The sequence below is a fragment of the Anomaloglossus baeobatrachus genome, chromosome 1 (assembly GCF_048569485.1).
Source record: "Anomaloglossus baeobatrachus isolate aAnoBae1 chromosome 1, aAnoBae1.hap1, whole genome shotgun sequence".
NCBI classification, from domain to species: domain Eukaryota; kingdom Metazoa; phylum Chordata; class Amphibia; order Anura; family Aromobatidae; genus Anomaloglossus; species Anomaloglossus baeobatrachus.
The window spans coordinates 155771975-155784709 of NC_134353.1; the positions used below are offsets into that span (position 1 = coordinate 155771975).

General features: G+C 43.1%; 1 protein-coding gene across 1 annotated transcript; it reads left to right on the forward strand.

Annotated features, from left to right (window-relative positions):
* The first annotated feature begins 421 nt into the window (after positions 1–421).
* LOC142290745 (claudin-24-like) lies at positions 422–1129 on the forward strand. The gene has a single exon (XM_075334738.1). It carries the CDS (start codon positions 467–469, stop codon positions 1127–1129), a length of 663 nt encoding a protein of 220 aa, XP_075190853.1. The 5' UTR covers positions 422–466.
* Positions 1130–12735: the final 11606 nt, after the last annotated feature.

Below are 12735 nucleotides of genomic sequence, written 5' to 3' on the forward strand. Positions count from 1 at the left end.
TTTATGCTCGGCTTACTCCTCCATGCCTGATTGTCAGGTACAGGTATTACAATGAAGTCCTGTTAGACACAGAGGAGGCTTTTATCACCCTTTAAAATCTAATTAATCCATATTGAAGCACAATGATTACTGTTGTGTTTTAGGGTGAGGGGTCATAGAGCTTTCTTTGTTCATCCACTGGCTTGTAATCATCAGGCATCGGGATATAATTTTACTCAGCAAATTGAAAGGTAACAGATCAAATGCTTATCATAAACTTAACTCCTAGCTGCCAGGAATTCCTCCCCCATCTATATGAAACACTATCTTTTGTAAGAACAAAACCTTGTTTCAAGGTCACTCATGGGTTAAAGTCTAAAGCTTATATACCCTGTAGCTAGAAGCCAAGATTATTAGTTCACTATCCACTCCAAGACAGCAGATAGCTGCTGGGGTGTACAATACTTTCAAAGAATAACTCAAAAGTATGGCTTTGGCCAAAAGAACTTACATACAATTTGGAGGGACTTTGTTGTCTTTGGCAGGATGGATTCTGTCCTGTGTTACTACTTATGTGCCTCTCTGGAAAAACTTGAATCTAGATTTAAATGAATTAGAAAACTGGACAATGGGACTGTGGCAGACTTGTGTTGTCCAAGAGGAAGGAGGAATGCAATGCAAGGACTTTGATTCTTTCTTGGCTCTTTCTTCGGAGCTCAGGATCTCAAGGATTTTAATGTGCCTATCCAATGGCTCTGGGATGCTTGGACTTGCCATCACCAGCCCTGGTTTAGAGTGTGTGAAATTTGCAGCCGGAAATCAGGAGCTGAAGAATCGACTCTTACTTCTTGGAGGCATAATGCTTTGGACTTCAGGACTAAGTGCCCTAGTTCCAGTATCCTGGGTGGCTTATGACACTGTACAGGAATTTTGGGATGAGTCTATCCCAGATATTGTCCCAAGATGGGAGTTTGGTGAAGCACTCTTTATGGGTTGGTTTGGAGGTTTTTTCCTTATCCTTGGTGGATCTCTTCTCGCTTCCTCCTACTGCTTCACGTCTTCTGACTCAACATCTGTATCTTACAAGCATGCCAAGCAGCATGAACAATGTTTATCAATGGCCTTCAAACATCCAGATCTGACTATATGACATTTTGGTGCATTGTTTAGCTGTGGATCTTAAACCATGTAGAACTGAATCCCTCATATGAGTTTATTAAATATGTTTATCATTTTCTATGCAATTGACCATTATTGTGTTGTGGCTGGAATAGGCAGTGATTTTGCTAATTATTCGGAAACCTTGGCCATGGTCAAATCAGTCGTATCAGTATTATCACAACTTATTAGAGAATAATGTAGCATTTGTTTGATGTTGGGTCTTCAGAAAGAGTCTAACAAGATAGTAAAGTATGCCTTTGATCTTGAAGCCTAGAGGCAGGATATATAAGACAAAGTGACAATGTTATGTCATGTCATTCATCCGGTGGTTTCAGTTTACACACTGGCTAAGTTTGCGCATTCATATTCTAAATGCATGTCCCATCATATATTAATGATTCAGCAGTCTCTTCTATTAATGATTCAGCAGTCTCTTCTATTAATGATTTAGCAGTCTCTTATACTAATGATTCAGCAGTCTCTTATACTAATGATTCAGCAGTCTCTTAGTATTTGACACAGTTCATACCTTTCATCCACTGCTCATAATTTCAGTATAAAGTAGTATTTGGGCAAAATAACTCTTAAGTACATGTAATCTGACATGAAATGAAGGATTACTCTTATAATAGGATTAATGTAAAATGAATAAGGGATAGAAAGCTTTCTCACTTCTCTATACATTAATCATTTGAAAATAGTTTGGCTCTAACGAAAATTTAAGTCTAAAAACTAAGATTTTTCTTATTTTTATTTCTTCCACTAATACAAAAACTGTACTTCAGCCCTGCATATTGGCTTTAGTTGTGTTAGTCAACAAGAAAGCATTTATCAAGTTTATGCTAATTTCGACTAACATTGACTTCTGGTTCAATCTTCTGAGACGGATTATGGGTCAGACTATCTAATTAGCTTCAAAGGAGTCAAGTGCACCCATAATCTGTCCATGTTTCTTATATTAGTGACTGTTCTCGTGTAGCTCCCTCCACAGTATTGTGCCTGCTTTAATTAAAAAAAGCATTGAGTATTAATAATAAGATGCAAAAAGAATAAATTACCCATCTGAAATGTTCATTTACTGAATGCACTACTCCATGAAATCTAACCTAAGTCCACTACTTATACAGAAGATGGTGGATCTCTCTGATTTTGCCTGTTGCTCTCTTTTTTGGCATCTGATGTGACTGGACCACTACAACTGTGGTCTTTCTGCTTCTACTATATCAGTAAATGGGTTTATTTTCAGTAACTGCAGTGAGACTAGAACATGAATGGGTAGTTTGTTCTTTTCACTGTTATTGCCACTCTTGATTTATTATAATAGATGTTTTCCTATAACGATCATATATTATCTACTGTATGTACAGGATAGAGGATAAATGCATTATTAGTAATAGTCTGATCACTGGAGCCTCTACCCATCACAAGAATAGGGGTCGCAAAGTCCTCTAAATGAATATAGTGTTAGGGGTACTTTGCACGCTGCAACATTGCTAGCCGATTCTAGCGATGCAGAGCGCTATAGTCCCCGCCCCCGTAGCAGATGCAATATCTTGTGATAGCTGCCGTAGCGAACATTATCGCTACGGCAGCTTCACACGCACTTACCTGCCCTGCGACGTCGCTCTTGCCGGCGACCCGACTCCTTCCTAAGGGGGCGGGTCGTGCGGCGTCACAGCGATGTCACACGGCAGGCGGCCAATAGAAGCAGAGGGGCGGAGATGAGCGGGACGTAAACATCCCGCCCACCTCCTTCCTTCCTCATTGCAGGCGGGACGCAGGTAAGGAGATGTTCCTAGCTCCTGCGGCTTCATACACAACGATGTGTGCTGCCGCAGGAACGAGGAACAACATCGTACCTGTCGCTGCAGCGAAATTATGGAAATGACCGACACTACACAGATCACCGATTTTCGACGCTTTTGCGATCGTTTGTCAGTGCTTCTAGTCTTTACACGTTGCGACGTCGTTAGCGGCGCCGGATGTGCGCCACTTTCAATTTGACCCCGACGATATTGCAGTAGCGATGTCGCAACATGCAAAGTACCCCTTAGTATGTGCAGCCATTGCTACATTTGTTGTCCATTCATCTGGTAGTCGCACATGCTCAGTACTGTATTATTAAAGTAGGCAACTTTGGGCTCTCCATTCTTGGGATCAATGGAGAGCAGCGGATGCCCCAATAGTGATCATACATTATAATCTATCTTGTGGATAGTTCACGCTCGTTATTTTGAAGATCCTCTTGTTGATCTTTTTTTGTGTTATACTCATTTGGATTAATCATTTTAACATCTGAAGCGGAGTCATAATGTTTTCTAATTTTCCATACTGTACGTACCACTGTCCTGTCAGTGCCCATTTAATTTAGACAAACACTAGCTAGCCCTAAAATAAAAAGTTGTCAAAATACCACTGACTAAAAAATGAAGAAAACGGACATTAAAGGGGTATTATCGATTCATGCCATACACACAAGATATGCAACTGAAATATGTCTCAACAATAAGGCTATATCACTCATTGCTTTCTGTGGAAAGGTGGTCTGAATTTCCATTCAAATGCATAGGAATTTCAGTCAACTCTCCACAGACAGTGGAGCTCAACTTGTTCTTGATATAGATGTAGGTCCAATCTGCACTTAGAATACAAAATGGATATCATATCAGTTTTATTTTTATTTATTTATTTATTTTTTTTACTTAACGGGAACCTGTCAGCAGATTTTTCTACATCATCTGAGAGCAGCATGATATAGGCAAAGAGACTCTGAATCCAACGATGTATCACTTACATTATTGGCTGCAGCCGTTCTGACACAATCTGAATTTTTAGCTTTAGTCATGTAGCTGTGCCCAGGGAGTTGTCCCTGCCCACACCAGGCTCTGTATAGTGATTGTACATTGACAGTGAGGTGTCAATCAAAGCAGTGGGCGAGTCAGACTGCTCTGCACATTAATTTATTTTCCTGTAATAAAAAGGGTCCTGCTGCTTAAAGAAACGTTAGCAAATAAACAAAAGATTGGACAAAACAGGCATACCTAACCTTTCTTTGTCAACCCTTGCAGCATGCTGGCTTAAGCTTGCATTGCTAAAACCTGCTGATAAATTCTCTTTAATAATAATTATACAATTTTTCAATATAGAGCTAGCTAGAGTTAGCCTAAATAAAAAATGCAGCATCATGGCAGTGATAGTTACACATTAAAGGGAACCAATCATGTAACCTGCAGATATTGAGTTAATCTGCAAGTTACACTGAGAGCCTTAGAAATTAACTTATTACCACTGGTAGCCTCAGGCTTTCAGTCATAGGGGCTGGCACAGTTTCAGTCACTCAGCTAGTCAGTAAATATTGAGGGGCGGCTCTAACCATACCCCCAACACTGACAGACAGTAGGCTGTATACTGATGCAATACTGAGCCGGCTGCCGGTCAGTGTTGGGGGAGCATTTACAGCTGCCAGTCACTTTGCACTGAGTGGTGACTGAATCTGTGCTGGCCCACCTCTATGACTGAAATCCAGAAAATGCCAGGGGGAGTAAAGTTAATTTCCTTCTGGCAGTGGGGTTCTCAGAGCAGTGGACGCATGGCATCAAAACGTGATTAATCTGAAGAAATTTAGAATAGCAGGAAACTACATACTAGTTGGATAGCTTGACCAGAATTAATAATAGCTTGTTATAGGATGCCAAGTTTAGTGGGTAACCAGTGCCAATACTGTAACATGTGAATTTCCCAGAGCAGCTGATTGAACACATAGATTTTTCAGTCTATAAAGCATTTCTATATTCATTAATTATGTCTTTTAAATGAATTACACTTTTGTTGCCGTTACTATTAGTATACACTTTCTGTAGGGTATACAGTGGGTATGGAAAGTATTCAGACCCTTTTATCTTTTTCACTCTTTGTTTCATTGCAGCCATTTGGTTGTTAATGGGGGCATAATTTACGGTAATGCAATCCAAGCTATGCATCTACATGTTAAATCCGTCTGCTTCCAAATCATATGAGTCATTTGTCAGTAGCATGGTATTGGATTAATCCACCCAGACCTGATAAATGATGTACACAGATCTAGGTAGAAAATATGACTGGTTTAATTACGGAAGTTCACATACATTTAAGGAAATCAGTTGGCTAGGAGCCAAGAATAGGTAATATAATTCTTAATACTCATAACAGTTCATAACCATGTCCATAACATGGTAAATTCAAAAAAGTTCTTTTTTTTCCTCATTAATGTACACTCTGCACCCCATCCTGACAGAAAAAAACAGAAATATTTGCAAATTTATTAAACAAGAAAAAATGAAATATTGCATGGTCATAAGTATACAGACCTTTTGCTCAGACACTCATTTTTAAGTCACATGCTGTCCATTTCCTTGTGATCCTCTTTGAGATGGTTCTACTCCTTCATTGGAGTCCAGCTGTGTTTAATTAAACTGATAGGGCTTGATTTGGAAAGGCACACACCTGTCTATATAAGACCTCAGCTCATAGTGCATGACAGACCAAATGAGAATCATGAGGTCAAAAGGAACTGTCCAAGGAGCTCAGAGACAGAATTGTGGCAAGGCACAGATCTGGCCAAGGTTAGAAAAGAATGTCTGCAATACGCAAGATTCCGAAGAGCACAATGGCCTCCATAATCCTTAAAGGGAACCTGTCAGGTCCTATATGCTTTCTAACCTAGAAGCAGGGTGATGTGTGACCTAGTAACCACTTCCTACCCATTCCTGTGTTGTAATAGTGTGTAATATGAATGTATAAAAATATGTTTTATTACTTACATGTTCCCTATGTAAATGATCAGAGGCTCTAGCCCCCTGGGCGTCGCATCCCCCTGTGGGCATTTGCATGGTTTCCTTGACCGTCACCGTCGCTCCTTGAGATCCCGCGCGTGCGCACTTATCATTCCTGCAGCCTTGTTATCCGGGTGCTTGCTTCTCGGCTTCAGACGCGCACTGCGCATGCTCAGAAGACTCCTGCGGTTCCAACCATGCGCAGAGTGCATCTGAAGTCGAGAAGCAACCACCCAGATAACAAGGCTGCGGAATGGTAAGCGCGCATGCGTGGGGTCTCAAGGAGCGCCTGTGACGTCACTCATGTAAATCCATGGTATCACGCCCACAGGGGCGTGATACCACAGAAAGCATACAAATGCCCACAGGGCGATGCGATGCCCAGAACCCACTCCTATTTACATAGGGAACATGTAAGTAATAAAACATATTTTTATACATTCATATTACATACTATTACAACACAGGGATGGTTAGGAAGGGGTTACTAGGCCACACATCACCCTGCATCTAGGTTATAACACATATGGGACCTGACAGGTTCCCTTTAAATGAAAGAAGTTTGTGACCACCAGAACTCTTCCTAGACATGGCCATCCAGCCAAACTGAGCAATCGTGGGAGTAGAGCCTTGGTGAGAGAGGTAAAGAAGAACCCCAATATCACTGTGGCTGAGCTCCAGAGATGCAGTAGGGAGATGGGAGAAAGTTTCACAAAGTCAACTATCACTGCAGCCCTCCACCAGATGTCACACAAAACTTATACTGTCCCATTTTAAAACTAATATGACCCATGAGTATATTTAAATATAATAAAGTAAAGCTTATACTCAACTAATCTTGATGTCTCTTCTACCGCAACTTGTGTGTCCTCTTATGATTTGTATAAACAGCAACCTAGCTCATGGAAACACAACATGGTGTCATTGGACCACCTGTGGCAGAACTACAGCAGCCAGCGGCCTACCAGGTAGAGCTTGTTCTACCATGGGATTGAACTGTATCGACAACAAGTTGACTCTGACACAGTTCAAAGTGGTGCTCACTGGAGATCCAGAGCACTGGGCAAGATGTCTGGGTCCTGAGCCATGAATCCTTGACACTAGCAATGTAGATATGTGTCTTATGTATGAATCCTTGGCATTTTTTTTTTAAAAGTTAACTTTGTTTGTTAAGGAGTAAAGATGGACTAATTGTTTCAAAGCAAAAAAAATCAACCACAAAAGACACTGATTGACTGCTGCAGACAGATAATTGTGGAACTGGCAGAGACCAAAGGAAAGTGATAGGAGAGTCAATGGATAAATAATGCTTGTTTCTTGATTTTAGAATATTCTTTACTCAAGGAGAGATTGAGTAATGTCATATAAAACCAGTTTAATCTGAAATTTTCTTATGTTGGGTTTACATTTTGATTGTGTTGCAATATAGTAATAGTTTCATCATGTATATCGTCAAGACTATTAGTACATCCTGTTCAAGTTAAAATAGTCATCCTGGAGCAAATAAAAGGGAATTGATATTTTCTACGTATGCTTGAATGTCACTTCCTGGTTTATGGAGGAGACTGTGACTGTATGCCAGCACTTCCTGAAGACTGAATGATTGAATTCTATAAATTACAGCTGACATAAAGCACACCCACCCTGCTGTACTATCTACACACAATGCAGAAAGGGAATGGATATCTCCGATGCGGTCAATCAGTAAACAATTTTAACATAAAGTTATTACAACATTCAAAAAATAAACACATATTGTTCTGTTTTATATACTTACATCTAATTAATGAAACGATAACTAAAAATATAAACCAGTACTTTTGATATAGTATACTACAAAAGAACTCTTCTAATTAAACCTGAAAAAAACGTATAGGGTCTCAAAAAGTCACTTAACATGAGTTAACATACTAAGATACTCTTATAGAGACAGCTGGGAAGGGGGATCACACAGATATCCCACAGGTGTCACCAATGTGACACAAACTAGGCCGCTATTGGGGAACTCAGTGAGCATTTGGTACATATGCAAACAATTCCAAAGCATGGAATATATGTGTACCTCGGTACAGTCACTGCCCAGCTCCACAATAAGCAAAGAAAAATACTAGCTGCCACCACCAATCGTTTATATAGGTAGATTGGATATCTGTTACAGGTTAGCGTATGGCTTCAAGGATGCTGTTTATAGAGTAAGAGGAACGAAGCAATTACAATTTACATATTTAATCAGAGAGATAGGCAGTGTTTAAAATAGTATATGTAACACCCCTTTTCTCCGCTGCCAGAGCAGGCTGTTTGGTAGTTCTCACCTTGATATGACGCAGTGCCTCCACCCAAATCTTGCTAGGAGCTATAGGGGAATGCAGAAGGGTCTTTGTCTTCTGCTAGGGGTCGACTCGGGAAACGAGTGCCCACGCTATGTGCACACTCACAATAAATGAGGTTAGAAATCTTAACAGGTTTATTTGCAGGAGGATGAGAACCAAAAATTGCAAAGGAAAATAGCAGGTAACAGTGAACAACAAGTAATGTTATGCAGTTGTCGCGGGCGGAGGAGGAGGATGGCAACGCTGCGCTCACCCCCCTGCTCGGGTCCGGCCGCTGCTGCAGCTGCGACTGCTGCTCGGCAGTGGCTCGAGCGGTGGGCCGGATCCCGGGGTCTCGAGCGGCGCTCCTCGCCCGTGAGTGAAAAGGGGGGTGGTCTGGTTTTGGGAATATTGTCCGTGACGCCACCCACGGTTGTGGGGATTTTTGGTGACACCACCGCTGCTCCGGATGGGGATCCCGGGGACGGTGACAGGGAGCAGCTTGGGTTGTTATTCTCCCCTCCGTGGGTAGGGGGTTTGTTGTCCCGGGGCCCCGGTGATGGGGTAGGGATGGATGGCAGGCGGGTTGCGGGGCCTGATGAGGTGCAGGGTCGCAGGGGCAGCGCTGTGCCGCACGGCACGGAGGTACTCACTCAGCCCAATGATGATGACACAGTTCATGGTAAAACAAGCGGCTGGTTGGACGGGTCCCTCGACGGCTGCGGTGTTGTTGTTCCCTGCAAGTTAGCGGTGACTGTCTCTTCCCTGCACCTAAGTACGGTTGTTGGTATCGATGGGTTCCCACCGGTAATCCGCTCCCCGACTTGGATATGGGCCGGAGGAGCCCCTTTTTGCCCGCAGGCGCTGGCCCTGAGGAACTGGTGCCTTGGCGGTGGCGGTGTCCCTCTCACTCGGTCGGACTGTTGCCTTCAATCGGGACTTAGTTGTTTGGAAACCCAGGAGGTCCCCTTCACTGATGGATTTGGCAAATTCACGGCGACTCCAAGCCTTTCCGGGGTCCGAAAGGCCCCTGCCACTGGTGCTGGCTTCTCTTTGTGTACCGGTCCGGTACCGCCGGGCCACCACCCGTCCGCGGTCCTTACGGTAGACTCCAATCGGCCACTCCTGCAGACGGTCACCGCCGTCTGCCAACCTTGCTGTCTCGCCCGGGGCACACACCCGGTCGCTCTCAGTCAGTTTTGCTTGCTCTCCTACCACTTCACTCCTCACACTTTCACCTCTCAAACTAATCTGCTTCGTTTTCCCGCCTCCAGGACTGTGAACTCCTCGGTGGGTGGAGACCAACCGCCTGGCTCCACCCCCTGGTGTGGACATCAGCCCCTGGAGGAGGGCAACAAGGGTTTTGTGTCTGACCTTGATGTGCCTGCAGGGAATGTGGGGTGTGTTGTGATGTTGTTCTCTGTGGCCCCTGGCTTGTCCAGGGCGACACACAGTATTATACAAAAGTGCAAGAGGGGTGTTTTACAATAGACCTGAAGGTTAGGGGTAATGCTTCCTCTTTAAAGGGAATCAATCACCAGAATTTTCGTATATAAGCTAAAGCCAGTGCTGTACTGGCACTATCAGGCTGATTCTATACATACCTGTAGTGGTGTATACTGTAGGTTTTGAATCCAAAAAAAGTAAAGTTTATAAAATGAGCTGCTTGTTGAGTGACAGTTGCACTGGAGCAGATATTATATTAATAGTTATCCCCTCCCTCTGTTAGAATTAGTATAAGTATTATACAAACAATTCACTTTATCCGTTGCAGGACCTGTGTGAGGTCATACCCATGTGACCAGAAGGAGCAGGGCCTCAGTCAACATAGCTTATACCAGGTGACATGGGTATGACCTCACACAGGTCCTGCAAGAGACAAAGTAAATCATTTGTATAATACTTATGCTAATTCTAACAGAGGGAGGTGATAACTATGAATATATTATCTTCTCCAGTGCAGCTGTCACTCAAGCAGCTGCTGATTTTTTTAAACTTTACTTTTTTGGATTTCAAAAATGAAACATCCAAACTGACCACTACAGATATGTATAGAATCAGCCTGATAGTACCAGTATAGCACTGGCTTTAGCTTATATATGAAAATCCTGGTGATTGGTTCCGTTTAAGGTTTCCCTAGGAACCACAGCTTCTGGCAGTACTTTGTAGGATGATCAACATGACAGCAATGAGGTCTTGTGATGGCAAACCGGGAACTCTTCATGGGTGTGGTCTGATTGGAGTTTCTGAGCCTATGTACCAGCTATCATGCTGTTTAAATATTGCTGTCAGTAATTAACAGTGGCATTTAAATAGCTTAACAGCATGGATTGAGGCTATCTCTGATTGCTGCTGGCAGGCAGATGACAACTACTGTATTTCCCCTAAAATAAGACTGTCCTATATTATTTTTTGCCGAAAAAATGTGATAGGGCTTATTTTTGGGGAAGCACGGGTTGGGGGTAAGATTACTCCCCAAAAAGGTAGACACCCCCCCAGGAGAATTGTAGTTACCAGACCCCGGATTTCTGCGTCTCTCCCAGGTCCTCCTGTGATCCACAGCGGGCGCTCCCAACAGGTCCTTGTGTGCTTCTCAATGGTCCTTCCCTGCTTCCGGCCGGCACTCACTCACACACACATCAGATCACAGGAACATCAGACATACACACACACGCACAGAAACATCCAATGATACCGTACAGCTTCTGTTTGGCAGCACTGGGAATGCAAGGACCTGTTTGGAATGCATGGAGAACCTGCGGTAGAATGCAGTGATTCATTCCACTGTAGGTCCTTGATGCGTTCCACTTAAAGTCCTGCATTTCACTGCGTCCTAGGTACCTGGAGCAGTACGGTATCACCGGTTGTGTGTGCTTGTTCCAACGCAGGTACTTGATGCTTTCCACCACATGTCCTTATGTTCCACTGCATCCCTTTCAGTGTCTGGTGAGTATGATTGTGGGGTGTTTCTTCTGTCTTTTGGGGGTGGCTACTTTCTTTAATGAAGTGCCAGCAATAATATTTAACTTTTTTAACTGCATAGACACTAATTATTGAACCACAACTAGGGCTTATTTCGGGGTAGGGCTTATATTTAAGCTTTATTCCGAAAAAGTGGAAAATTCCTGCTATGGCTTATTTTCGTAGTAGGACTTTTTTCAGGGAAAAATGGTATGTATCACAGCCAGCTGCTGGGTATGTAAGCAAGAGTAGTAGTAGTAGTAGTAGTAGTAGTAGTAGTAGTAGTAGTAGTAGTAGTAGTAGTAGTAGTAGTAGTAGTTAAGTAGTCTTTTACTAGGCATTGCCCCCACTAGCCAGATTCCTACTCCACACTGATGAGGGGCAAATACCCCGAAACGGCTGTCTGTGGATGGATACCATGTTTGGTATAGGTGGTCTCCTTGACTGGAGACTGCCCTTCCCGTGGTTGTTCCTTCCCGGTGAAAGACCTGGCTAGTTTCCTGGCAGCGTTGAGAAACACGTGATGGTGTCTCCGCGGCTTTCTCATTAGCTGCTGGGTATGGACTGGCTCAGCTCCTAAATCCGATACATATTTTTGCTCTAAAGGGTGCTTTACATGCTGCGACATCGCTAGTGATAGCTAGCGATGTCGTACGCGATAGCGCCCGCTCACGTCACTGTTTCGTCATGGGGGTGATCGCTGCCGTAGGAAACAATATCGCTACGGCAGCGTCACACTCACATACCTGCTTAGCGACGTCACTGGAGACACCGAACAATCTCTCCTTTAAAGGGGAGGTGCGTTTGGCATCACAGCGACGTTACAGCAGCATCACTAAGCGCCCGCCCAATAGCAGAGGAGGGGCGGAGTTGAGCGGCCGGAACACGCCGCCCACCTCCTTCCTTCCTCATAGCCGGTGGACGCAGGTAAGGAGATGTTCGTCGTTCCTGCGGTGTCACACATAGCGATGTGTGATGCCGCAGGAACGATGAACAACCAGCTGCATGCACCACCAACGATATTATGATAAGGAGCGACGTGTCAACGAGCAACGATTTTTGACGTTTTTGCGATCGTTGATCGTCGCTCCTTTTACTCACACACAACAATATCGCTAACAGCGCCAGATGTGCGTCACGAACACTGTGACCCTGACGATATATCGTTAGCGATATTGTTGTGTGTAAAGTACCCTTAAGACTGTGATGATCAGTTATGCAATTGTGCACTAAAAGTTTCATTTGACTTGTCTGTTCTGAAAACTGGAAAGATAAATAGAATTCCCTAACAAATATGTGAAGCACCCTTTACAGATTTATAAAATATGACCCAAATAATTTTTTTTTTACACATACACACACCACAATACACTATTATATACACACAAAACTTACAAATACACATACGATTCCACATACAATTGTAAATACACTTGTACATATACACATACATACAATTTCAAATACATTTCACAAAAGTAAGTACACCCCTCACATTTTAGTAAATATTTTAT

Coding starts and splice junctions, on each gene's coding strand:
- LOC142290745 (XM_075334738.1), top strand. CDS start 467: ATGGCTTTGGCCAAAAGAACTTACATACAATTTGGAGGGACTTTGTTG.